Below are 27,748 nucleotides of genomic sequence, written 5' to 3' on the forward strand. Positions count from 1 at the left end.
GCTAAATGTTGATAGTGGTTTATACCCAGCAGGCAGCTGGATACATGTGCTGCACTCTGGGATAGGTTGCACCCATGTGGTTAGTCCAGTGTTCACATGACACTGATCACATGACACTGGTCACATGACGTCACTATTTTAAAAGACTACACTGTTGTCTCTACAAATGCCAAATTTTTGTGGTTTGTTACTTTTTTGTGTGTTTATACTCACACACCTACTCCAATCATCTATATTTGGGAATTGTCCATTGTTGTGTATTCAGCCAAATATTTTCACAAATGCATCATTAGAAAAATATACGTCATTAATCAATTATTGCATTTGAGTTGGAATTTCAATAGTACTGGCCTTTAGACGAGTGGTAATGTAGGTAATTTTTCCAACATTTGCTGACAAGAGAGTTGTTATCCCATGCCTACCACTGCACATATGTCACACGAAAATCTGAATGACACTTGGCCTCTGTTGAATTTAATAATTTCCCAACCAATTGATCATGTTTTCATGCACCGACAACACCATATGTGTCAGTAAATCAGAATTCACTCCCTTTCCAGCCAGTTTAACTCCTAAAACAATAATTAAATCAAACAATAACTCTCTTGCAATCAGAGGAATGAATGCTCCCTGACGATGAAACACTTACGTTTTACCCATACTTTCTGTGTAAACTGTTGGCACTGGTGCACATCACCATAACGCCTGAGTGCTCTTCCAGTATTGTATGTGTTGTAGGGACTTAAATAGCACAGTTTTTAAAACTTTTTGGACTGTTTGTGGAGAGACTTGGCAGAGGAGCACATACGAAACACAGAAGGCCTCATTTATCTTAGTACTCTGACTGTCGTAAGCGTGGTTTGAAGTGTTATGATTGCCTTAGACCTACGATTGCTTTGAGGAACACCGCCCTGGACAAATGCAGGGAAAACATTTAATCTGTAAGATTGAGAAACAATGGACTTTTGAGAGACTTTCCTGAAACATTATTTTCATGTTATATGATATGATCATTGCCAGCTAGTTTGATACACACAATAACTGTTTAGAGACAAACTTGAGTCCAGCATGCTACTTCTATGAATATGGGGTGGTGGGGTAGCCTAGTGGTTAAACCTTTCGCTCATCATGCCGAAGACCCGGGTTCGATTCCCCACATGGGTACAATGTGTGAAGCCCATTTCTGGTGTCCCTGACCGTGAAATTGCTGGAATATTGCTAACAGCACCTTGAAACTTAACTCACTCACTCTATGAATTGACCTGTCTTGTCCTTCAGCATCACACTGAAGCTCTGGCTCTGTGAACACAGGAGTAAATGAAGTGGGAATAAAATCACCCACACAACAATTCAGTGAAAATCAAGAAATATGCTTGAAATATATTATTATTTACGGTTGTTTGTGAAATTGGGATATAACTTTCTGAATTTGACAAGCGTATGAAAGTAGACTGAGATCTTCCTCACTGCCAAGTTTGAAGCGTGTGCTTGGTAAAAACACAGTATTCCCTGAGTTTGGTTCTATGGTGACACAGTCATCTGACCCTTTCCTTCTTTGTATGTTTCAGCAAAGGATCTCTTATGGTTTCATTTGATCTCGGATCTCAGGGATTTGATAATCCAGATGCCTTGAGGCAAATTATTGAAGATGCCATCAAAAGTGGTTATATCGGACCGTACAGGGTCAGCCCTGAAGGATTTGATTTTAGACAATTTGAAGGTGAGTCTCTTCTTATACATATTCAGTAACAGAGTAATGCTTATGTACTATATACACACTGGTGGAATACGAATCTGGTATGTCCTGAACACATTATACATATATAACTAACATCAGAACACAGTAGTAGAGTATAACTCTGTTATATCCTGAACATATATGTCATATCAACTAACATCAGAACACAGTAGTAGAGTATAACTCTGTTATATCCTGAACATATATGTCATATCAACATCAGAACAACATCAGAACACATAGTAGTAACATCAGAACACAGTATAATCTGTTATATCCTGAACATAACATATCAACGAACATCAGAACACAGTAGTAGAGTATAACTCTGTTATATCCTGAACATATATGTCATATCAACTAACATCAGAACACAGTAGTAGAGTATAACTCTGTTATATCCTGAACATATATGTCATATCAACTAACATCAGAACACAGTAGTAGAATAACTCTGTTATATAACTCTGTTATATCCTGAACATATATGTCATATCAACTAACATCAGAACACAGTAGTAGAGTATAACTCTGTTATATCCTGAACATATATGTCATATCAATAACATCAGAACACAGTAGTAGAGTATAACTCTGTTATATCCTGAACATATATGTCATATCAACTAACATCAGAACACAGTAGTAGAGTATAACTCTGTTATATCCTGAACATATATGTCATATCAATGTCATATCAACTAACATCAGAACACAGTAGTAGAGTATAACTCTGTTATATCCTGAACATATATGTCATATCAACTAACATCAGAACACAGTAGTAGAGTATAACTCTGTTATATCCTGAACATATATGTCATATCAACTAACATCAGAACACACATCCTGAACATATAGTAGTAGTAAGTATAACTCTGTTATATCCTGAACATATATGTCATATCAACTAACATCAGAACACAGTAGTAGAGTATAACTCTGTTATATCCTGAACATATATGTCATATCAACTAACATCAGAACACAGTAGTAGAGTATAACTCTGTTATATCCTGAACATATATGTCATATCAACTAACATCAGAACACAGTAGTAGAGTATAACTCTGTTATATCCTGAACATATATGTCATATCAACTAACATCAGAACACAGTAGTAGAGTATAACTCTGTTATATCCTGAACATATATGTCATATCAACTAACATCAGAACACAGTAGTAGAGTATAACTCTGTTATATCCTGAACATATATGTCATATCAACTAACATCAGAACACAGTAGTAGAGTATAACTCTGTTATATCCTGAACATATATGTCATATCAACTAACATCAGAACACAGTAGTAGAGTATAACTCTGTTATATCCTGAACATATATGTCATATCAACTAACATCAGAACACAGTAGTAGAGTATAACTCTGTTATATCCTGAACATATATGTCATATCAACTAACATCAGAACACAGTAGTAGAGTATAACTCTGTTATATCCTGAACATATATGTCATATCAACTAACATCAGAACACAGTAGTAGAGTATAACTCTGTTATATCCTGAACATATATGTCATATCAACTAACATCAGAACACAGTAGTAGAGTATAACTCTGTTATATCCTGAACATATATGTCATATCAACTAACATCAGAACACAGTAGTAGAGTATAACTCTGTTATATCCTGAACATATATGTCATATCAACTAACATCAGAACACAGTAGTAGAGTATAACTCTGTTATATCCTGAACATATATGTCATATCAACTAACATCAGAACACAGTAGTAGAGTATAACTCAGTTATATCCTGAACATATATGTCATATCAACTAACTTTAGTGCACACTGATGGTGTATAAATCTGTTATATCCTGGCACATTAAGGTTGTCATGGTAAACAAGGGTGTACACACAGGTGGAGTGTGCACTGTCACATCCTTGTTCAATATCAGCCTTGCTGCCAGGTTAGAGAATTCCTGTGTGTTTTCCAAGTTGTTCTATTCTGAGCCAGTGGCAGACTAAGCTGGGGCAACTTGATATACTTGTGTTGGTACATGGCAAAGTCCCAGAATTCTTCACAGTACAAAACAATGCACAGGTTTATGTTGCCTTCACAGGATAGAGTGCTAGATCTCAGAACCAACCATTGTATCATCACTAACCAGAACGTGACTTTATCAAATATTTTGCCTTTTCGTTATGTGATGTTTTTGATAAACATGTGAAAGCAAAGAAGTTTATCTTACATTTTATTAAGTCTTTCATTTCTTAGAGTAGGAACATTATATTCCCCTAGTCTCTGCACTGTTATCATTGTCAGTTATCTATGCTACTCTAAATTGTCAACCATCCACATTCATCTAACTTGTCAACCATCGATAATCATCTAACTTGTTAACCATCGATAATCATCTAAATTGTCAACCATCCACACTCATCTAAATTGTCAACCATCCACACTCATCTAACTTGTCAACCATCGATAATCATCTAAATTGTCAACCATCCACACTCATCTAACTTGTCAACCATTGATAATCATCTAAACTGTCAACCATCCACACTCATCTAACTTGTCAACCATTGATAATCATCTAAATTGTCAACCATCGACAATCATCTAAATTGTTAACCCATACACCTAGAGTGTCAACAGTCCACACTTCTCTGAATTGACAACCTTGTACAGTTAATGTGCCAACCATTTACACTCCTCCAATGGAGAAGGTTCAGCCTCCACGATAAACAGCCAGGACACGTGCAATCAAGTCCAAACACTTTATTGTTGTTATTGTGTTAACTCGCTAATAACTAACTGCCAACCATTTACATTCCTCTATATTGTCAACCATCCAAATTGTCAACTGTCAACACCCATCTACATTTTCAACTGTCTATGCTCATCTACAATGTCAACTATCTACATAATCTTCACTCCACTACACTCTTCACTCCGCTAGACTGTATTCTGAAAATGGGGCGGTGGGGTAGCCTAGTGGTTAAAGCGTTGGCTCGTCCACACGAAGACCCGGGTTCGAATCCCCACATGGGTACAATGTGTGAAGCCCATTTCTGGTGTCCCCCGCCGTGATGTTGCTGGAATATTGCTAAAAGCGGCGTAAAACCAAACTCAGTCAGTCAGTCTTCTGAAAATGATGAAATTAGACATATATTATCACTGGCATTTTCTGCATCACATGTATGTGAGATTCCAGAACTGAACAGCTCACAACACTGTACTCTTGTCATAAGTGTGGGCTTATCAGTAAGTTATGTTTTACACCTCTTCTAGCAATATTCCAGCTTTATCATGATGAGGAACAAGGGAAATTTGTCTTCACATAAACTCATCCTGGCCCCTGCTCCACAAATATATCATAGTGCCCCACTACTTGTACGCCAGTGTTAAAGTATGGGAGTTACAATCACATTGGTGCAGTGATCATTTTGTGGAATGAAGTTCCATTGCATGTGACACAGAAATTATGTATGGACTTACTGTTGAAAATATCTGTTCACAGAGCCAGTATCCTGTCCAAGCTTTGTCGGACGTGAACCGGAATCACTGCCTAGGAACGGAACCAACTGGGCCAACCTCCTCGTCAACAACATCTTCCCCTGCAGTGGAAACGTCGTCGGCTGGGAATATTACCGCCTCATCTCAACTGGCGTCGCTTACGTCGGTGTATGGAAACAAGTCACAGATACGGAATTTACCCTGGTGGGGAAGACAGAACTTCCTCCTGGCCCAACTGGAATTAGAATTGTGCAGCTTCAAACCCCGATCAATGTACAACGTGGAGATTTTATCGGCATTTTCTACCCCAGAGGAACACCCAATAACGTGATAGCTAGTGCCACACTGGAGGATGATATTATATCATTGAATGAGATGTTCCAAGATTACTATGTGGAGCTGTACGATGACATGATCCAGGAAGGAATACCTTTCAATATTGAGAGTGTGCCGTACTCCAAGACTGATGCCACCTTTGCCATCCGTGCCATAATGGATTATGCTGGCGTGTCCCCAACAGGTATGTGTGCCTCCTGCTTGCCAGTAAACTGTTAAGTTGCTTCCCTTGGACATGCAGGATCCTATTACAATCCCATATTTGGCTGATAAGGTTTCTGATCACATCAGCAACATACCTAGTCTGTGTTACAGTCCCTGAACCATTTTGACGTCCCTTCCACTCTGCCCCTTGTCTCTTGCTAAAACCCTAAATAACAGTAAACAAAGCTTGTCTCGACATCTCTTGGTGCCTTAGGGTCCGATTCTCCCACCTCACTAGGGGTTGGTGCCTTAGGGTCCGATTCTCCCACCTCACTAGGGGTTGGTGCCTTAGGGTCCGATTCTCCCACCTCACTAGGGGTTGGTGCCTTAGGGTCCGATTCTCCCACCTCACTAGGGGTTGGTGCCTTAGGGTCCGATTCTCCCACCTCACTAGGGGTTGGTGCCTCAGGGTCTGATTCTCCCACCTCACTAGGGGTTGGTGCCTTAGGGTCCGATTCTCCCACCTCACTAGGGGTTGGTGCCTCAGGGTCTGATTCTCCCACCTCACTAGGGGTTGGTGCCTTAGGGTCCGATTCTCCCACCTCACTAGGGGTTCCTTTTATATGGAATCCTTCGTTTCTCTCAAAATGATATATTTTCAGAGACTATGCATATTCTGAAAGATATTCACTGGCAGAACTACGAAAGAGTACCCTTACACTCCGTCTCACAGTCTCCAAGCCATATTATATCCCTTCTGCCCAAGCCCATCTGTAATGCAAAATAACCTTTCCATAGCTTCAGCTTGAATCTCCCTTTTACTGGGGCGCCTTTTCAAATTAGAGTTAATTGTTTCTATCAAGGTAATGTTTTCACAGATTAAGTGTTAGTCTATTCCGTTTTAGTGTTTTTGTCAGACATACAGCTTGTCAACTGAGTTGGCATGCTGTGAGTAACTGAAATATCGCCATAAGCAAACTAATGCTTATGTTGTATAGGTCACAGCTACCACGCCGAGAAAACACGATGACTTGCTGTAGGGTGTGAATCCATTTATTCTTTAGATCACAGGAAGAAGGAGAAGTAGCAGAGGAATACCCTGTAAACATTTCATTTATATATATTAATATCACAATGTTTTGGTTTGGTTTATTGGTTTTTTTATCACAAGGGTATTATCACAGATTCATTTGTAACAATTGATTAACAGAAAAGGGAGACAACTGAAGCACATATAAATCATGGTCACATGAGCGATATGCACATCACATTGAAGGAAATAAATACTGTTTATTACACACCTGTGGAAGATACTGCACTGTAATATTTATACAATAATATTACACTAGTGTAGTACCACCAATTGTGGACCTTATTCTGCTGGAACTACTTTCAATCACGTGATGTATCACATGACAAATCAAAATGGCTACTGTCAAAGTTTTAGTCCTGTCTGTTTGACATAAGTAACACATTTTGCTCGTTTGATGCCAAATCATTAACTCATTTTATAAATATGGTATTACACCTAGGATCGTTTAGTATCTCCCCCTCCAAAGTTTAAATTACAAAATGATATCTTGGCCTTTTTTTATCCGATTAATGAGGGAAAACACAACAAATTTTGCTTTCTTACAATAGAACTGATGTTGTCAGCAGCAAATGCAAAGTAACAATTTGTCATTATGTGTGATATGATACTACCTTTTAACAATATTTTATCCATATCACACAAGACTGACCACAAGAGTGATGATTTCTAAACAGATGGTACCCTTGTGGGGGATTGAACTGCTGACTTCCAATGAGCAAACACATTAACCATTAGGCTACCTTACTGGTTTGTTAAAGCTTTGTCTGTTTGCAGCCATGAAACTGGCACCCTTCTCGTGGAGCTGGCAGTTTTTGTTTCTGGCTTCATTATACAAGCCCATGGATGTCTGACACTGATTGGTCAATTTACAGTCCAATCATGACACTGCATTTTGTGTGTCACTCTCTTTGGTCACCTCTCTTGAATTTTAAGGTCAAAGGGTAGTGTGTATAATTAATGATGCGGTCTCACGTAGAGATTACGATGTATTTATTCAATGTGGCTTGTGGACAATACAATGTATATACTTAATTAGGCACATAAGGTAAACAATGTAATTATTTAACACCATTGTGATGTGACTGTCTACGCAGATAAATGATATCCATTGTTTGTCAAAGGAACAATTTGCAATGAATGATTAAACTGGATGATTGTAGAAAGACAATAGAGGGTCTAAGATGACTTGGAGCTTGAGAGATGATGAGTAATACATTACAATGTACATCTGCAGGTACACGGGCTGTAGCTTCAAATAATGAGTTGTACAGGAACTTCAGAACTCTCATCCTAAAGAATACATGTGTATGATCTGTATATTCGATCAGATGTCTACAGAGGTGAAACGCCTGAAGTAGGACTTTACTATAGGCTGACACTTTGTCACTGAAATATATCTTTGACTGAGGTTGTGTTTAAAGAGGCATTTGGGTAGCTTAATGGTTCAGGTGTTTGTTCATGATACTGTGATCCTAGGTTTGATTCCTACATGTGTGCAGCACCTGTCTTGTTTCCAAGCCATAATATGATCGATATGATAGAAGATTAGTTTCAAGGAACAGAACAAAGTAGAAATAGAAGGCATGTATGTTGGTGACTCCGAAGGTCTTACTTTGTTTTGGTAACAAGCTATGCTGTGATAAATAGAGGAATATATGAAGGGGATGTGTCCCCGCAAATCTTACCGACCTTGGCATGTTCTTGGTAAAATACAAATATGGATTCCTGTAGTATATGTCAGAACAAGATGGTTAAGCCATGTCACATGTTGCTTTTGAACTCTTATTATGACAAAACATCTTTTAAACAGAACTGAATATTTATCTATATAATATATAGCTGATAGGCTATTTTTGGTACCGGTAAGTCTTCAGTAATCCGGACAATCAAGTGTAATGTTTTGTTCTGTTCAGATAGACAAAGGGGCATTTTACTGCTGCTTCAGTCGATCTTGAACCCAAGGAATGCCATCTGAACAGGAACTCTCTTGACCTGAAACATTCTTAGCAACCAGGCAGGAGAGTAGACCAAGTATTAGTGCACTAGTTAGCGTATTGCACTCAAAGTTCAGTTCCTATATTGGTATAAAATGTCACAGTCTGTGGTAACCCATGCACTGTCATCACACAGGAAGATGGGAAGGAAATATCAGAGGTCACCTCCCAAAATGTAGGCTGTACTTATTCTACTTTGAACTGTTAGAATCTTGCTGTTTGTCTGCAGTATTAAATCTCCCATACTGTCATATTACTGAAATAGCCTGAAAATTAGTGTAAAAACTAATCACACTCACTTTGATGTCCTATAAGGTAACCATTGTATTTTCACTCATTGACCCATTGCATAATTCCTGTTCACCATAAAAGAGGCAGGCCTTTGTCCCACAAAGAAATCATAATGGTAAGACAATTGTTACTCCCATACTGTCACACACACTTATGACAATCACAGCTGTATATGTAAAGACTCTTTCAAAAAAGCCCTAGAAACCCATCTGTTCACAATATCCCTCTCATAGTCTTTCAGACTTTCTTCTTCAGCGCTGTTGAGCAAGTACATTTTGGAAACAGGCGCTATATAAATTCATTATCATTATCATGTATGGATTTTTTAACTATGAACCTGTATTGTGCTGTTTACCATCTCCAGACACAGCCCTTGGAACCTGTGCTGCAGACCAGTTCACCTGTAACGATGGAGAGTGTGTCATTGGTTCATACAGGTGTGACGGTCAGATCGACTGCCCTGATGGATCGGATGAAATCAGCTGTCGTAAGTATTACTTTACTGGTATCTTCCTCATTGTACATGATGGTGATGTGTGGAGGAGACATGAACATGAAGACTCTAGGATATGAAGCGTTATGAACCTGCTGTCTGGACCTTATATATGTTACTGCATGGGCACAACTGCAATCCTGGCAAGTTCAAAACTTATCCTGAACAATTCTATATGTTAGGTTTCAATGACAGGTTTTTATTTTGTCTAATTATGTTAAGTATTTATACTCAATTTCTTGTCATGATATGGCTGAAGTATTGCTGACATGTTGTTCAGTTTCTACTCACTCACTCACTCACTCATACATTCTTTTTATGAATTTAGCAATTTGACTACTCTAATTACAAAAAGATAGTGTCAATTTTACATATAGTCCTGCTTCAACAAACAAGATTGCACAAATACTTGTCTCTCTGTATGCTGCTGAATTCTGTCAAAGTGGATTTTGATTGTAAGTGATCAGGGCATTGTTTGATGTTAACATGAACAATCAGGGCATTGTTTGATGTTAACATGAACAATCAGGGCATTGTTTGATGTTAACATGAACAATCAGGGCATTGTTTGATGTTAACATGAACAATCAGGGCATTGTTTGATGTTAACATGAACAATCAGGGCATTGTTTGATGTTAACATGAACAATCAGGGCATTGTTTGATGTTAACATGAACAATACAACTGTCGATTGACATTATAGTTGTTGATGAAGGATGAAATATTGCTGATGTGATACGAGGATTATACACCAACATATATGAACATTTATGGGGATGACAATCAATCTGAAGGATGAAATATTGCTGATGGGATATGAGTGTTGTACGTGTGCATTAACATTTGTGAACATTTATGGGGATGACAATTTATCTGATGGATGAAATGTGGCTGGTGTGATATGAGGGTTGTACATATAAACACATATGCTATAAATTTCATATATTCTTGTTTATGTGACAATAGAAGTGGAGCAGTCAGGTAATTTGTTGGTGTCACTATATCACAGCTATAATATTGAGTGAATTATTTAAGAGAAAGAACAGACATAGCTTGTTCAATCTGATTCACATTGAAATGAAACAGTGACTTTATACAAAATATCAGCACTCAAATGAATATGTCCAATCTCTTTTTCATTATAACACCTCGTGCAGGGAACTACCTATGCTTTGATGGCAAAGAAATTGTGTAACTGCAAAAATGAGTTCTTAAAGCATGCAATGTATATCAATGTGAAAACTTGAATTGTGAATTTGATATGAATTGTGAAATTCTGTGATACAAATCCGCTTAATGTGATATTCCTGTGTGTCAGTGTCCTGTATTAAGTCATATCTTTGCATATTTATCGTTCAACTTAAAAAAACCCTACTTAAGTAATTCAGCGAGATGTCACTTTGTCATCGTTTGATTAAACCCATAGAGAAAAAATTTGCTGAATAAGCACTTCATGACCATGTTAAAGCTTTTAACATATGACCTGTCTGCAAATTCAAATCGTTATCATATTTGGATAATCAGCCACAGGGAATTATGTTACACTCTTGTTCATTAGAGTAATTGAAAAACATGTCCGCATTTGTTGTTTCTAGTGAGACTTCAGAGATTGTATTTTATATAAGTGCCTTGATCATTTTAACCATGTAAGTATTAGCTGTTCATCCTTGGAGTGAGTTGTTAGTAGCCAAAGGGTTAAAGTCACATGAAAGATAAATCTTCTCTTCCCCTGTACAAAGCCGTTTCTTGGCATCCTTGTCTCTCGATGAAGGTCTGGGTTGGGTGAGTGAGTGAGTAAGTTTAGTTTTACGCTGCACTCAGCAATACTCCAGCTATATGGCGGGGGTCTGTAAATTATTGAGTCTGGACCAGACAATCCAGTGATCAACATCAAGAACATCGATCTATGTAATTGAGATACAATGACGTGTCAACCAAGTCAGCAAACCTGACCACCCGATCCCGTTAGTGTCATAGTTTAGGACAAACATGGGTTGCTGAAGATAAATTCTAACCCGGATCTTCATGGATAGTCTGGATTGGCATTGGTATTTAGTGACCCATGGATGAGGTGATTAACAGAGTCTTGTCATGCTTGATGACGTGTTTGATAAATGGGATTGTATCCCAATTCTGTAGATGAATACTCATAATGTCAGTCTCTAAACTGATGCAGGCTCCTATGTACAGAAACCGCCTCCGTGGTGTAGTGGTTAGAGCGTCCGCCCGGAGAGCGGAAGGTCGCGGGTTCGATCCCCGACCATGTCATACCAAAAGACGTTAAAATATGGTACTTGTTGGTCCCTGCCTGGCGCTCGGCATTAATGGGTACAACAAGGACTGGTCGGCTCGGAGTCAGTATAATGTGTCTGAGTGGGGTATTCATGCTTCACTGCGGCATGGTATCTCAGTGGGCTAGCACTATAAAACCAGCTTCAGTCTGGGCTAGTACAAGCAGCCTCACATACACATACACACGCATGCACGTCGTCATTTGAGCGAAATATTCTCAACCACGACGATAAACCCAATTTCACCTCACCTCCTATGTACAGACTGCCATCAAGTTGCTGAAATATTACTGAATGCAGCTTTAAACAACAAATAAACTTGTGTCCCTATCATGGTTGCTTTAGAAGACAGAAGTAGTGGGTGTTTTTCCATTTTACCACAATTTGTGAAAAGTGTTAAAAATTCAGTGACACTAAAATTGCTAATTCAGTCTGTCATCTGAGTAACGTTTGTAGTGTTAAAAAATCAGAGAAACTGAGTGCGATAATTGATCTGTCTAATCGCTGTCGTCACTATTGTCCCTGTGGTCTAATGTGGATCAGCGTGTCCGGATCGTCATCGGCAGGATATGTGGGAGAGAAAGTCGTAACCACTTCACTCTTATCTCACAATGATCATCTGGTATTCACTTCACTACTCCAAGTATCATATTTTATGTCAGTTTCTTGCATACACTACTCAACAGAAGATAAGGACCATATTATTTATCGATTACTGTAACATTATCACATAGTATGACTAATTAACTGTAGCGACATGAAAGAATCGGCATGTCTGTCACATCTTCAATAGTAGTTAGTAATCACGCTGTCAAAGAATAACAGTCAGATTGTCCAAGACCCAGCATTTTATACTGCTCAACGTTCAGGAAGGATAAGATACATCAGATATATATCAATTAGTGCTGGGAATTGGTTAAAATCTCATAATTGATGATTGATTCATTACAACCGATCAATCATCGAAAATAATTGGTTAGTGTCGTTTATGAAATTTTCCTGATTATTTTTGTTAATGGACAAAAAATAAAGAAAAAAACATGTAGTTCTTTGTGTTTTTGCAAATTGCACAAAATGCATTTGCAAATTTCACATCTTTAGAGGATGACTAGTAGGTACTGAACATTAATTTCTTGGAGTCTTTAAGATAAATTCAATCATGACTTGGAACGAGCTTGTAGTGGTCATGAAATGAAACAGACAAAACCAACCTTATGAAAAATATTGTTAATGCAAACAAGTGTTGCAGAATTGTTTTGTGTTCGATTATGAGAAAACATGATCAATTGCTTGGTCGTTTAGACACTGCAACCAATCTTCGATTATTTCAATTAATCGAACCACCACTAATATCAATATACACTTGGGACATTAAGATTTCATTCTCGTGAATCATAGCACACATATACATCACTATAGAAATATAGTACCACACAGCAAGTAAAGAGAGCATTACATCCAGTGTCATGACAAGTGTCGAGGTAGGATACTTTCAGGGCATCAGTGCTGTGTTAACAACTGACGGATATGGCACTGTTTTATATCGTAAATATATATTTGGAAAGAAAAATTGTCTTTAGCTAACCTTTGATGAGTATAATTGATGTTCATCACTTGATATTTACACCACGGAAACACACAGGATAATATTTAGCCTAGTGGTTAAACTCATCACCGAAGACCCGGTTCGAACACACACAGGATATGCTGGAATATTGCTAAAAGCGGCGTAAAACTAAACTCAGTCAGTCAGTAATGTTATGTCATAACAGTAATTGATGGTAAAGTAGTAATTGCTGTCATTAAAAGTGTTTTTCAGAAACCATATATGAATGTATGGAGTGAACTGTCTTATTTACCGTATAGTGCCAAATGATTTCCAGTCAAGAGTCGTCCTCAGAATCATCCACTCCTGGAAACCCTTTCTACCTTTGGGGTCGGTAGTCAATAGACTATTGTGCAGGCAGACATTGATCTCGCAGAAACCAGGTTTATTGGAATGGTTTACTGTATCGATGACACTGTCTGCTATGTCATAAACATATTTATCACATACCTAGCAATGATATACAGGTGTGATAGAGCTAAGATACACTGCACTCATAACACCCCCTGCAGGGTTGATATTGTTACTACGTTATAAACTGGAGGTTAGTATCAACCCATGTGGTATGAAATCAGAGTTACCTCCCTTAGTGCATTGCCTGCTCAGCTTGCAGTAAGGTCAAAATATAATGTATTCACTTGCAAATCGAATTTTTGGAGCTAGATCTATCCTCCATCTTAGAGAAAACTTAGGACAGATTGAAAAGCGAAATGGATAGGGAGGTTTTGTGAACAAATTGTTGCTTTTAACCAGCATAGACAAGAATCTGTTAAAAAACTTTATTAACTCAGACAGAACACGGATGTAAGTTCTGGATAATGTACACATTGATAGATTAATTTATTTGAACATATGGTTGATGGTAAGAAAGTTACTATGTTGCTGTTTTCATATTATATCCCTCATCTACGCTCAGCTCCCATAACAGTCCTTTGGCCATTGGCTGTGCGGTTGATATAGGATGTGATATGAAAACTGCCATAAAATAACCTGTAATTTTGATTGAGCTTAATTTGAACACAATGATAAATAGAAATCTGAAAGTTGTATTCTAGATGTACCATATGTGGTTAGGATATTTTGTGAAAAAGGCAGGACTAGACATGGACTAGTTTTCACTAATCCATGTTCCAGTGCTCCCTCTGGAATTAAACTGTGCCAAAAAACCACTTCTGGTCCATTATTGAAACATGTAAAACTTTATTTCATTGTGAACAGGCAAGATAATACTTATTTGTACTTGAGAGTGAGTGAGTGAGTGAATTTGGTTTTACCTTGCTTTTTTTTTTAGCAATATTCCAGCAATATCATGTGAGGGGACACCAGAAATGGATTTCACACATTGTACCCATCTGGGGAATTGAACCTGGGTCTTTTACTTCTAGAGTCTAACATTGGACGCCAGGACTTCCACAATGTGATTAGACATAAGGTGGTCCAGTTTACTTCTAGAGTCTGTCCTTCAAGTGCCAGGTTCCGTTCACACAATGTGATGGTAGTGCTAAGGTGGTCCAGTTTACTTCTAGAGTCTGTCCTTCAAGTGCCAGGTTTCCACAATGTGATGGTAGTGCCAGGTGGTCCAGTTTCTTCTAGAGTCTGTCCTTCAAGTGCCAGGTTCCCGTTCCACAATGTGATGGTAGTGCTAAGGTGGTCCAGTTTACTTCTAGAGTCTGTCCTTCAAGTGCCAGGTTCCCGTTCCACAATGTGATGGTAGTGCTAAGGTGGTCCAGTTTACTTCTAGAGTCTGTCCTTCAAGTGCCAGGTTCCCGTTCCACAATGTGATGGTAGTGCTAAGGTGGTCCAGTTTACTTCTAGAGTCTGCCCTTCAAGCGCCAGGTTCCCGTTCCACAATGTGATGGTAGTGCTAAGGTGGTCCAGTTTACTTCTAGAGTCTGTCCTTCAAGCGCCAGGTTCCCGTTCCTCAATGTGATGGTAGTGCTAAGGTGGTCCGTTTCTACAATGTGATGAGTAGTGCAGTTTACTTCTAGAGTCTGCCCTTCAAGTGCCAGGTTCTGCTCTGCGTTCCACAATGTGAGTCTGGCCAGGTTCCTGTTCCACAATGTGATGGTAGTAGGGTGATCATCACTCCCATACTTTGACGTTGGCCTGCGATAGTCCTGGGGGGTGGGGTAGCCTAGTGGTTAAAGCATTCTCTCATCACGCCAAAGACCCGAGTTCAATTCCCCACATGAGTACAATGTGTGAAGCCCATTTCTGGTGTCCCCTGTCATGATATTGCTGGAATATTGCTAAAAGCGGCGTTAAAACTAAACCCACTCACTCACTGTGATAGTCCTAGCACTAAGATTGTATTGTGGAATGGGGCCCTGGTACTTATATTAATGGTGCTGTTATGATTATAACTACTCCTCTGGCATTCTGAAGAAACATTGAATACTGGAAGTTTGACAGCTACACTTTAATGCTGAACTATCAAGCCACTAAGTGACTTGTATGACGTAGAGTGTGCACTTGATGTACTGATTAATGAGATTGCATAGTGCAACATGATGAACACTCAACACAGACAGCTTTTGGTTAAAAAGGTAGATTACATAGCCAAAATGTTTAAATAGCCTATCTTACAAAGTGTAACATGCTTCAAATATAGATCAGCAGATAAGGGGAAAATTAAAAAGATTTAATATGTGAAAAATATGCAGCAAAAGCAGTAAGCTGTAGAAACATACTGTATTTTAGGTTAATATTTTCTGAAATATGTATCACTAAAGCTGCAACTAAAATAACATGATAAAAATTTTTCCCTGTAAAATAATAATTTTAGATGTGATCTCTTCTGATCATTGCACCCAACTTCTGTGGATTATGTATTTTTAGATACCGTTTTTTTATGTGAAACAATAGTACTTTAAGAGAAACTGTGCCATTTCACCAAAATACTCAAAGTTTTCTTCATTTCTAGAAATATTCAAGATACTTAACTGAACAGGAAATACAATTTAAAGGTTAAATCTTTATGCCAAGTGATATTTGATCTCAAATTGCACAATTGTTCCACGAAAAAGCTTTGCTAAAGTCCATTGTATGTTTTGGACTGTGCCATTTCACCAAAATACTCCAAGTTTTCTTCATTTCTAGAAATATTCAAGATACTTTATGCCAAGTGATATTTGATCTCAAATTGCACATTCTTACCACAAGAAAACTTTGTTTAAAGCAGCGTCCATTGTTTGATTTGGACTTTGCCATAAGTATGTGTTTGTTAATCAGCTTCAATAACTGATGATACGAAGTGTTCGTATACCAGCATATCCTGCCCACCGAGTACAGTTATCTGGAACACTGTGAAGCCCATTCTTCGTGACACTCAATCCGGTTGTAGCAAGTACATGTATCTCTACAATGGTGGACCTTTTGTGTCAGTAAGCTTTTTCTGTGTCCAGGAATTATGCTATACAAAAGACAGGCAACAAATCACACATACTTGATAGTGTAGCAGGGCCAGAGGTTTGAAGGGAATGAGTGCCTGAAAGGATGCCAGATTGAGTAGCCAAAGCTTTCTTCTGGAACAGAATGGTAGGTATTTCTTTGACTGGTCATATTCAAGGGGCACCTGTCAGTAATATCACCTGTCCATTGTAATATTAACCACAGTCATCATAATCCTCCTATATGAAAATGAGAACCAAAAAGCGTAAAAATCTTATATTTACTTTCATGATTGTCAACATGTTTACAAAGTTCTTCTTGTGTCTAATTCCCCTTGAAAACTGTCATTCCCCCGGAAACAAATTCAATCAGATATTTGGGAAGCTATTTAGCCATGTGTATGCATGACTAGATGCATTGTGATGCTGAAATCACCACGCAGGGGGTGGCCTTTGAGTTGTGATGAGGTACCCTTGTGTGCCAATGTCCTCGCCAAGACTTGGACAAGCAACCGGGAGGGCCTGGACACTCACCTGTCAAGGTCACGCTTATGTGAAAGCAGGTCCTTCATTTGCATCTTGATAGGAAATTACCTTCATGTAAAACTCCTAAACCTCAGCTGATAGACATCAAGGCTGAAGGACAAGTGTGCATTGAGAGCCTCCAGTACACAGCAGATGTCCATCCTCTAGAGTCAACCTTCATGTTCTTGATGCTCATGTAATTAGTAGTTAATATACTGTGCTGGAAAATCAGAGGTATATAACAGAATTATAATAGCTCTAAATATGATTTATAACCGAATGTGTAGCATGAGGTTTTAAATAAAAAAAATTACAGCTATTATAATTTCAACATACTGTGTTGGAAAAGCAGAGGTATATAACAGAATTATAATAGCTCTAAATATGATTTATAACCGAACGCATAGCATGAGGTTTTAAATAAAAATAATTACAGCTATTATAATTTCAACATACTGTGTTGGAAAAGCAGAGGTATATAACAGAATTATAATAGGTCTAAATATGATTTATAACCGAACGCGTAGCATGAGGTTTTAAATTTAAAAAATTACAGCTATTATAATTTCAACATATTGTGTTGGAAAATCAGAGGTATATAACAGAATTATAATAGGTCTAAATATGATTTATAACCAAACGCATAGCATGAGGTTTTAAATAAATGTTTTTAGAGCTATTATGATTTTTTATATACCTCTGATTTTCCAACACAGTATGTTTATCTCCATTCTACCATAACCACTTTATTAAGATTTTACAAAAATACATACTGTGATGGAAAGTCAGAGGTATGTAACATGATTATGGACCACTGAATGACTTTAATTAACCAATCAAAATCCAGTATTTATTGAAGTCATTTAGTTTTTAATACACAAAGATGTGATTGTCTGTTTTACCTGACATTATTTGTGTGTATTAAGATTCAGGAGAAACACATTATTACACATCACACATTATTTGTGTGCATTAAGATTCAGGAAGTTTACAGCTTGGTTGTACTGAGAGGTATAGAGAAACACATTATTATATTTCACACATTATTCGTGTGTATTACAATTTGGAAGTTTTACAGCAGGGATGTACTCAGAGGTATAGAGAAACACATTATTATATTTCACACATTATTCATGTGTATTACAATTTGGAAGTTTTACAGCAGGGATGTACTCAGAGGTATAGAGAAACACATTATTATGTCTCACGCATTATTTTTGTGTATTACAATTCAGGAGTTTTACAGCAGGGGATGTACTCAGAGGTATTGAGAACATGTTATTATACCTCACAAGGAGTTTCCTAGACAGTTTAACCCCTTGCCATACATGGGCCCACTGACAACTTCTCACATGCAGTCTCTGGTTCTGAATAAACACCATGCAGTCATAGCACTAAGGGGACTAAATATGATGAATTAATGATGCTAGACACGTCCCTTGTTTGCCCTATGCGCGTCTCAAACATTTATTAGTTTGTGTAGGTGTATGGCCTATCATGACAACCTATCAAGTTATAGTTACAGTGAGAGCTGGACTTCAGCACTGTGATCTCTGCCATTTTGAAAAATGTTTTTAAGGACTCGTCTCAGTCATAGTGAAACTCAGCAGAAAGATAGGGGATATTTGTGGCGTGTTTTGAAAGAGCATTTATTCATCACAATACCGACAAGTTTGTGAAAGTTTTTTTGCAAGACAAAATGGCGCAGTCTTGAGTGTTGAGCGACAGGTGCGCTGTCTGTGTGTGTTGCATTTTCAAATTTGGCTTTGAAATCCGCTGCAATGTTGTGACAGAAGTCACTACAATTATACGAAAAACATCGGAGAAGGTTACATTAACACAGTGGAATTCTTGTGATTCCCCCTTCATCGTTGTGATCTTGTTGCGTTGAGATAGATGTTTGTTAACCCTTCCGGCTGATATTGGCTGAATCTCCAGATTGAAGAGAGACAGGTTTGGAAAGCCAGCAAGATGGAGGTGTTTCCTTCATTTGGTGCCTCAAGAAATTGGAAAAACTTGTGAAATCAGCAATCGGATTAAGTTTGAAGTAATTTGGTCTCTTTCATGAACAGTGGTTGCCTTGGCAACGTTAGTTCTATAGGCCCTAGATTTAAAGTAAATGACTTGATTGGGGATGATTTTCACGTGTGATTATAGGGCAGAGTGGGGGTATGACATATTGTATGGACAGTAGGATGCAGTGATCAGATGTTAAAGCTGACAGTACACACACCGATTACCTCATCTTGGTGTTACACTCTCAATTTCCGGCCAGCGACATGGAGCTGTGCGTAAATGTAGAAATGTCATAAATTCAATTTACAAAAGTGGAATCTCATTGTGAGGGATAATTTCCGTGGTTGATGAATTAGGTGAAGTTAAAACCTAGGCTGCCGATGAGTGGACACTTACATCCTGGTACGATTTGGAGGATTGCGATTGGACGTTCTGGAGTTTGGTGCTGATGTGTGTTGATAGACAAGAACTGTGAATATTTACTTGTGTTTTCACAAAGGACAACAACTAGTTTATGAAATAACCTTGCAAATAGAAGACAAGTTTCAATCTGATGAGCCTCAGACTTTGTTGTTGAACAGTGTTTTGCTGAATTAACACTTTTACAACTTTTGTAGTACTTTGAAAAACTCTGGAGGTTGCATTTTGTTCCAAGTGATATTTTGTTTTGTGCAGTTCTTGCTAACCCGTGCCCTCTGGCAGAATCACAACTGGAAGGAAGAACCATTTGTTCGTCAACGCCAAACAACTTAATTAGAGATGGCACCAGATGTGTCAGTTAGAAATCAATATGTTTAATCTGCTCCAATTCCACACAAATCTTGGATGAAAGCGTGAATGAAAATTTGTCAAATATTGGATTCTTAAGCCATTTGTCTTCATAAACTGCTTGGACAGAGCCAGGAGATACAGAAGCAATACAAAAGGGATCCTCTGGGTAATTAAACAATGCTAGGGAATACGGAAGAGATACACATCAGATATTCCCAGTGAACACTATCCAGCGGAGCAGGGCTGTATTAAGCAGAGGCTGATCAGCCTGAGCGATTGAGTGGGTGGTTGAGACTGTGTGCTGTGTACAGGGTGTGGGGTACTGCAGACATGGAAGTGCTGGTGGTATGTCTCCTCACCCTATTCTCTCTCTCCTCAGCCACAGAATGTGCTGACGACCAGTTTAAGTGCAAATCCGGAGAGTGCATACTTATCTACCAATACTGTGATGGTCAGATCGACTGTCCGGATGGCAGTGACGAGGAATGTGGCATTTCAGGAGGTATGTATTGTAAATTAATGTCATTCACTTTTCAGGATGTTTTTGTGTGTAAGTTTGTCGGTATTGATAACCGTGTACCATTCATACAGTTGACTTCTAACCTGACTAACATATCTGCTTTCGCTCTTGTAATCCTGAGCCCACACACATATGGTTTACTGTCTAAGTAGGATTAGGAGTCATCAATATATGTATTGTTTTGAAATGATATTTTGAATTAAGAAACATTATTCAACACTTTGCTATACTATAAGCTTCATATCTCCTTATTGACAGGTTTCCTCATATAATATGTGCATCACAGACACTGTAGCAAGTACACATGATACTGAATTAAGAAAGATTAATTAAGCTTCATATCACCTTATTGAAGATTATGTGTATCACAGACACAGTAACACATGATACTGAATTGCTATGCTATAAGCTTCATATCTCCTTATTGACAGGTTCTCTCATGTAATATGTGTATCACAGACACTGTAACAAGTACACATGATACTGAATTAAGAAAGATTATTCAACACTTTGCTATGCTATAAGCTTCATATCTCCTTATTGACAGGTTCTCCCATGTAATATGTGTATCACAGGCACTGTAACAAGTACACATGATACTGAATTAAGAAACATTATTCAACACTTTGCTATGCTATAAGCTTCATATCTCCTTATTGACAGGGTTCTTCATGTAATACGTGTATCACAGGCACTGTAACAAGTACACATGATACTTAAAAAATGTAGATCAACATGCTAAGATGTCTGTACGTTCAGTCACGAAGTATAGTCAAGTTGAGTCTTGGTTGATGGTATGCTTTTTGCGATATGATTAAATTCTGAGGATTTGTATGGCAATGCAGCAAGAAAACATGACATCCATCATTAATATTTATATTGTCATGCAAGACTGCCTACAGCATGTCATGTCACTGCTAGATGATATTCCCTCTCACACCACACCTGATATCCACACCGGATTAAATATACCTCTGTTTGAGTTTCAAACCATAGTCAAACAGTTTAATCTTAAAGCTAACATCTATTACCAGAAAGAGTGAAAAGGATACCACTATTAACATTGAAAGGATTCTACTTTCCACAGAACCTGCTCTATGGCTAAATACTGGTTGTCCCAAAGATTTCATCATATGTACTTCAATTAATAAAAAAAAATCCAAAATAAACTTATGTTTTGTTATCTTCAGTGCAGCAAATATAAAAACTTCTTATGATACGTACTGAGACTTTCATAAGTAACAGTTTGCATTTACAGCTGAGGACATTGTGACATTAATATACTAGGCTTTAACAAGTTATTATCTTACAGTACCAGTTTAGCCAAAATTTACTTAGTTTCATAAAAGAACATAGTTTTTCTGTTATAACATAAAATCTTTTTACTCTGAATCTTGCATGTACATCTGTCTATATATTTGCATCATTTGTTTTTTTTCCAGAATGTCCTTTCAAGATAAGATAAGATATTTTATTGCATAGCATTCCATAAAGAAACAGTGGCAATATTCTATAAGCTACAAATATAACCACAGCAGGTACAAGTCAACTTTCCAGAATCATTTTTCTACTGAAACTTGAATAAATCAATGAAAACTGAGAAATTATCAGATTCTATTCTAACCAGTTTATCGTGGGTGAGAAAATGTTCGGATAGTCTAATCATGCTGAAGAATGTCAGTATTTCATTTGTGTGGGAGAAATGAGGGTGAGTCAGGACACAGTCTGTTTTTCCTGTAAGATGAGATGGGAGCAAGTCAGGTTCCAGATGATTCAGTATAAATAATATTTGTCTTTCATTTCCAAACAGCCAGACATAAATTATTATTCTCTGAGCATAAACTTTTTCAATTTTATTTAAATATTGACCCTTGCATGTTAAACATTCGGTTTAGATCATTCACCATGTATAATGTCCTTGAGATTTGTCCTTGAGATAGAAAGATTGTGCGGTATAAAAAACTGATAGGTTACGAGTGTGAGTGATATTCAAATACCTGCCGACATTGGTTGACTGACATACATTTCCTTAGTATGTGAGTCAGGGTAGAGATGCATGTCATATCCAACAAAGTAATTGTAAACAAAATCCTTCATTATAGTTCTTGAATAATTCGCTTAACCTCAACCCTTTCTTTAGCATATGAGTCAGTGAAAACAACGTGGTACTTAATTCAGGCTGTGAAATTATAAGTTGAATTGTTGTTACACATCAGGTGCTTCATCATTGTACCGGTACGTGTGATTAAAGCTGTAGGCTTGCAGGGCACATGTCATTATTTTCCTACTGATGTTCTCAATGCTCATGTCACGCTGTTAGTCTCTATTCACTAGCACTAGCAAATTGTTTATTTCATTCTTATTATGAACCTTGTCAACAAATTTTCAATGCATGAATAGGGGCGGTAGGGTAGGATGTGGTTAAAGTATTCGCTCGTCACGCCGAAGACCTGGGTTCGATTCCCGACATGGGTACAATGTGCGAAGCCCATTTCTGGTGTTCCCGCTCTGAAATTGCAGGAATATTGCTAAAAGCGGCGTAAAATCATACTCACACTCACAAATGAATACTGCAGTGTTTGCTAATTTCTTTGAATAACTTCTTTGATGGGCATTTTAGAAGTTGAGGTGATGAAGAAGTTGTATACAGAATCAAGTTCAAAACACTGACTCTAACTTTCCGTGGATACCACTCTGAGGCACCTCCCTATCTCAACGAACTTATTAACAAATACCAACCTGCAAGATCTTTGCGATCCGATAGCCAACTCCTACTGACAGTTCCCTCCGCCCGAACATCTTTTGGAAATAGAAGCTTCCAAATCGTAGCTCCACGGCTCTGGAATGCTCTCCCTTTTGAATTACGATCTTCTCAGAACATAGAAACATTCAAATCACACCTGAAAACCTACCTCTTCACCTCATGTTACGCCTGAACTGCAAACTCTCCGTGTATATAGACTCACTGTTGTACATATTCCCCAGGACAATTCATTGCCCAAAAGCACTTTTGAGCAGTTTAACAGAACTGGAAATAAGCGCTATATAAATATATATTTATTATTATTATTATTATATCCATAAAAATTGTCTTCATTCTTCTTTGAATAAGTTTGCAGTGCTATCATGAAGAGCAACCACAGAACATTCTCTCTTCACTTATTGATAACCAGCAATATATGGTTTGACTTTATTGACAACAGCAATAAGCATTATTTTGTTAGCATGTCCCAGGTTTGAGAATATATAAATAATTTAAATATGGATTGACGTATAAAAACATAGCACCTTGTAGTTGGCAAAAAAATGAAAAGTAAAATATTAACAATTAAACAAAAAGTAAGAAAACTCTTTAATGATATTTTCTCAAATACAAAAAGCATCTTTCTCTGACTGAGGTATATTGATACACATTTTATTTTAAACAGAAAGAGCATTTAAGTCTTTTTCACTGAAACAACCAAACAGCTTTAAAATAGTGTTGGAGTATATCCAGGACTCTGGAAGACCTTGAAAAACACATGGCCAAACTTCAAATACCTCGTCTAAATACCAGTAGTATGTATTGCACCTTGCCAAATAGCTGACTGGTATCTTATGTTGTATTTAACAACATTTTGTACTCTTTTTTTCATTCTTTTGTACCCAAATCTTCCTACTTCGTATGTTTTCAATTATGTCAGACACAACATACTTATCTTATTGTACACAATGTGGGCACATTTAGGCTGTAATTTTAATGAATGCAGCTTTCAAATTTGCCAACTAATTATGTTTTTGCAGCTTCAGCTTGTTTGAGTGTTGCTTATTGCTCACCATGCTTTAACTCTGCTTGTTGCAACTAGGCTGTTCACCTGAGGAGTTCCGCTGTATTGATGGGTCATGTATAAGCATCCTGCAGAGGTGTGACAGTCGTGGAGACTGCCCCGATGGTGATGACGAGTTTGGCTGTCGTAAGTATCTATTATTGTCATTGGTTATGTATTAACGCCATGCCCAACATTCCTGCAGAATTTTGTCATTTTTCTGAAGAATTATGTGATAAATCTATTATGTAAAGTAATCAAATGTGTGGAACTTTTGAAAAAGTGAATTAAAAGCATACTCTATTTTTCATTAATATTTAAAAGGGTAAATCGTGATAATTTCACATTTCCAATCCTTTCTTGGAGAAGAATGTTTTGATTCATTCAGTCTTAAACTTTCAAATCCTTCAAATAAATGACAAAACAATCAATCTAACTCATTTGATTCTTTATTTTCTAACTGTAATTAAAATCAATTTAAGTAACAATTTTGCTTGAAATTTCATTTGCTTTTTAGTTAATAACTTTCTTGCTACTGCACAAATCTTTCACTGAGTTTATGACAAAATATAGGTCTGTTTAACAACTAATATCTTTTACAGTAAAGTGATAATGTTTTTGTGTGGTATGGTTCACATGTTTAGTTTTACATGGATTGCTCATTGATTTCTTGTCTTATTTGGTTTTACATCTTTCCATTAAATCTTGAAACCTTTGGACACAGATAAAATATCTCCAATGAACGGAAAAACATGTGAAAAGTGTTGTATTCTTCTAAATTACAATTTATGAAAAAGTTCATTGATTGTACAAATATATTTTTAACTCATTAAAATATGGAGAGATGTAAAGCAATAGCTCCCACTTGAACAGCTTTCATTCCATTTTGTAGAAATATTTGTCCTCATGTTGTCATAGCGTGATACTCTGGTATATGAATCTATATGAGGTAGTTGTCTATGGTGGAGGGTGTGAATGTCAAGAAGAATGCATGTTTCCTCGTGGTGCTATTGGTTCTCTGAAAAGGGCTTCCCTTCTTGAGGTGGTGATAGGGCTTTAACATCATCATCAAATCTTCATGCATTCAGCATGGGCGTTTCCGCCTCAGATGTGCACATGGAAGTTATGGAAGGCTATGTTCTGTGGTATTAGGGACCTTCTTCATCAGTTGCATGGACATTGTGGACTACTACAGAGGTTATGGCAGATGCTTGATTCCAGTGTAACCAGGCTATAAATATGCTCTTCCTCTGCTTCTAGAAGGATGCATATTGACAGATGTCAGAAAAATAATATCTGGATAATTTCTTTGAGTAGCATTTAAGAAGTTGGGAAGTATGATATTGACTAACTTTGTGGATAACAATGTTGCACTCACAAAATATAAGCTGTTGTTATCCATAAAGTTTGTCAGTATTTGGACAATTGTTTGATAGTGAATATGACTGTGTGTCATTGTACATTGTACTTTGAAGTCACCATTACAATTTTATTGCTGAACTCCTGGGATATATTTGTTTTACTTGCAATTTTTCAATATGCATCAAGATTTCTCGAAAGGTTGTATTGTAATGTCGACTTAAGAGGAGTGGTAGTTATTCTTCTGGAAAGGGATTCTTACTAATGACATTCAAGCATGACTAGAAATAGAAAACATTCACAGGGATTAATACTATTTTACTTAACATTCATGGACTTTATCTCCTAGGACACCTCATCTATCTTTTCTGGAAAGCATGCTGATGTGATCATGTGTATTAATCATATAACATGGGCATTAGCACTTGCCCAAATTAGCCAAAGCTGTACGTTTTGGTGTGGACTACTGTTCACTTAACCTAGTGATAACACTGTCTGCTTGTCCCTTACCAAAGCCTCCGTCCCCTGCCCACGGGGACAGTTTAGATGCGAAGGGGGGAGGTGTATAGATGATCGTCTTCGTTGTGATGGCAGAGCTGACTGTCCCGACAGAACAGACGAAATCGACTGTCGTAAGTTCACCAGCGCTGTGGAGGCAGAACAGTCTGCGAAATATTCTCTCACAAGTTTTCTGCATTTGCTTAAAAAGGCCGTAGAAATGAACAGTTATTGGCAGTCAATCACTTACAAATATATTATATAATTTATGGGTAATTTAGTTATTAAAAAGCTGTAAGGAAATGCCTGTCTCAAAAACAAAGACCAACAATTGTAAAAAAAGAACATACTTTGTCTCTGTCATTTCTTCGGCCAGACATGTATTCCCCCTTTGCAAATGAAAACCAACAAGCTTCGCATTCTTGGATTTCCTTTTGGATTCTCTTGGGTGCTTGCTTTTTACTCTCCCACTTATGTATAGATTCTTTTCCAAGAGATTTATTTTATGGTGAAGTTTGCTTGCCAGACCTTTCCCTTTAATGTTTCACCAAGGCTTAAAAAGAATGCTTTCAGCAAAACAGATTTGTGAGTACTTTTTTATGTTGTGCTGAAAAAGCTTTAAATGCATCATAAACCCTCCTTTCTTCAAATACATTATATGTTTTGCTTGCAATAAACATTTTGAATTCTAGTTTTCTATATTTCATTGCTTAAGATATAAATAATAATTGTATTATTATGTTGTGATATTTTATATTTCATATCATATCTGAATATTAAAAGGCTTGTAATTTTTACTGCATCAAGGAAGCACCCAAGAATATTTCCATTAAAACTATTTAACAATTTAATGTAACAATTATTGTCGAGAGATTAGGTCCTACCCTATTCTATCTGCTCAGTATATGTGTTCAAATATCTACCAGAAAATGTGGGAATCATTATGATTTTGTCCTTAGAAATGGTTGCCATGGTTTTGTTTGTGGTTCTAGTCCAATGGCCTGTAGCCAGAGACTAGTGTGTTGTCTGTGGTTTCAACCATTCAGTCTTGTTCAGTTAAGACTGGTAAAGTCTTCTGTTGAATTGGTCAGTCTCAAGACCTTGTGTTGCAGTCTTGTTGGACGGGTGTTGTACTCAAGTTCTTGGTAGTTGCCAAGAACCAGTTTTGTGGTCAAGTGCTGAGACCAAAGGTTTGTGTCCCTCTCCAGCAGTGTGTTGCCTTGGAGACAGTGTTCCTTCATCCTCAGTGATAGGATAGTGTCATGTCAGCATGTTATACCTTGATATCAGGGATCCTGTATTACAACTTGTCTGTCTCTGAGTCATATCTTCTTATGCCCATGACAACAGAGTCCGAGTGGAATGTTGTCATGAGATTTAATT

The 27,748-nt window shown here is 37.5% G+C and overlaps 1 protein-coding gene across 1 annotated transcript in view; it reads left to right on the plus strand.

Annotated features, from left to right (window-relative positions):
- The window catches only part of LOC124267847 (basement membrane-specific heparan sulfate proteoglycan core protein-like), a 183,073-nt gene that overhangs the window by 37,849 nt on the left and 117,476 nt on the right, over positions 1 to 27,748 (plus strand). The window contains 6 exon segments of the mRNA XM_046702838.1: positions 1,569 to 1,720; positions 5,237 to 5,752; positions 9,455 to 9,577; positions 20,562 to 20,684; positions 24,548 to 24,655; positions 26,383 to 26,499. Coding sequence (XP_046558794.1) covers positions 1,582 to 1,720; positions 5,237 to 5,752; positions 9,455 to 9,577; positions 20,562 to 20,684; positions 24,548 to 24,655; positions 26,383 to 26,499 — 1,126 coding nt within the window. The 5' untranslated portion in view covers positions 1,569 to 1,581.

This window comes from Haliotis rubra, unplaced genomic scaffold, assembly GCF_003918875.1.
Source record: "Haliotis rubra isolate DU_JTF1 unplaced genomic scaffold, ASM391887v1 Scf134, whole genome shotgun sequence".
NCBI classification, from domain to species: Eukaryota; Metazoa; Mollusca; class Gastropoda; order Lepetellida; family Haliotidae; genus Haliotis; species Haliotis rubra.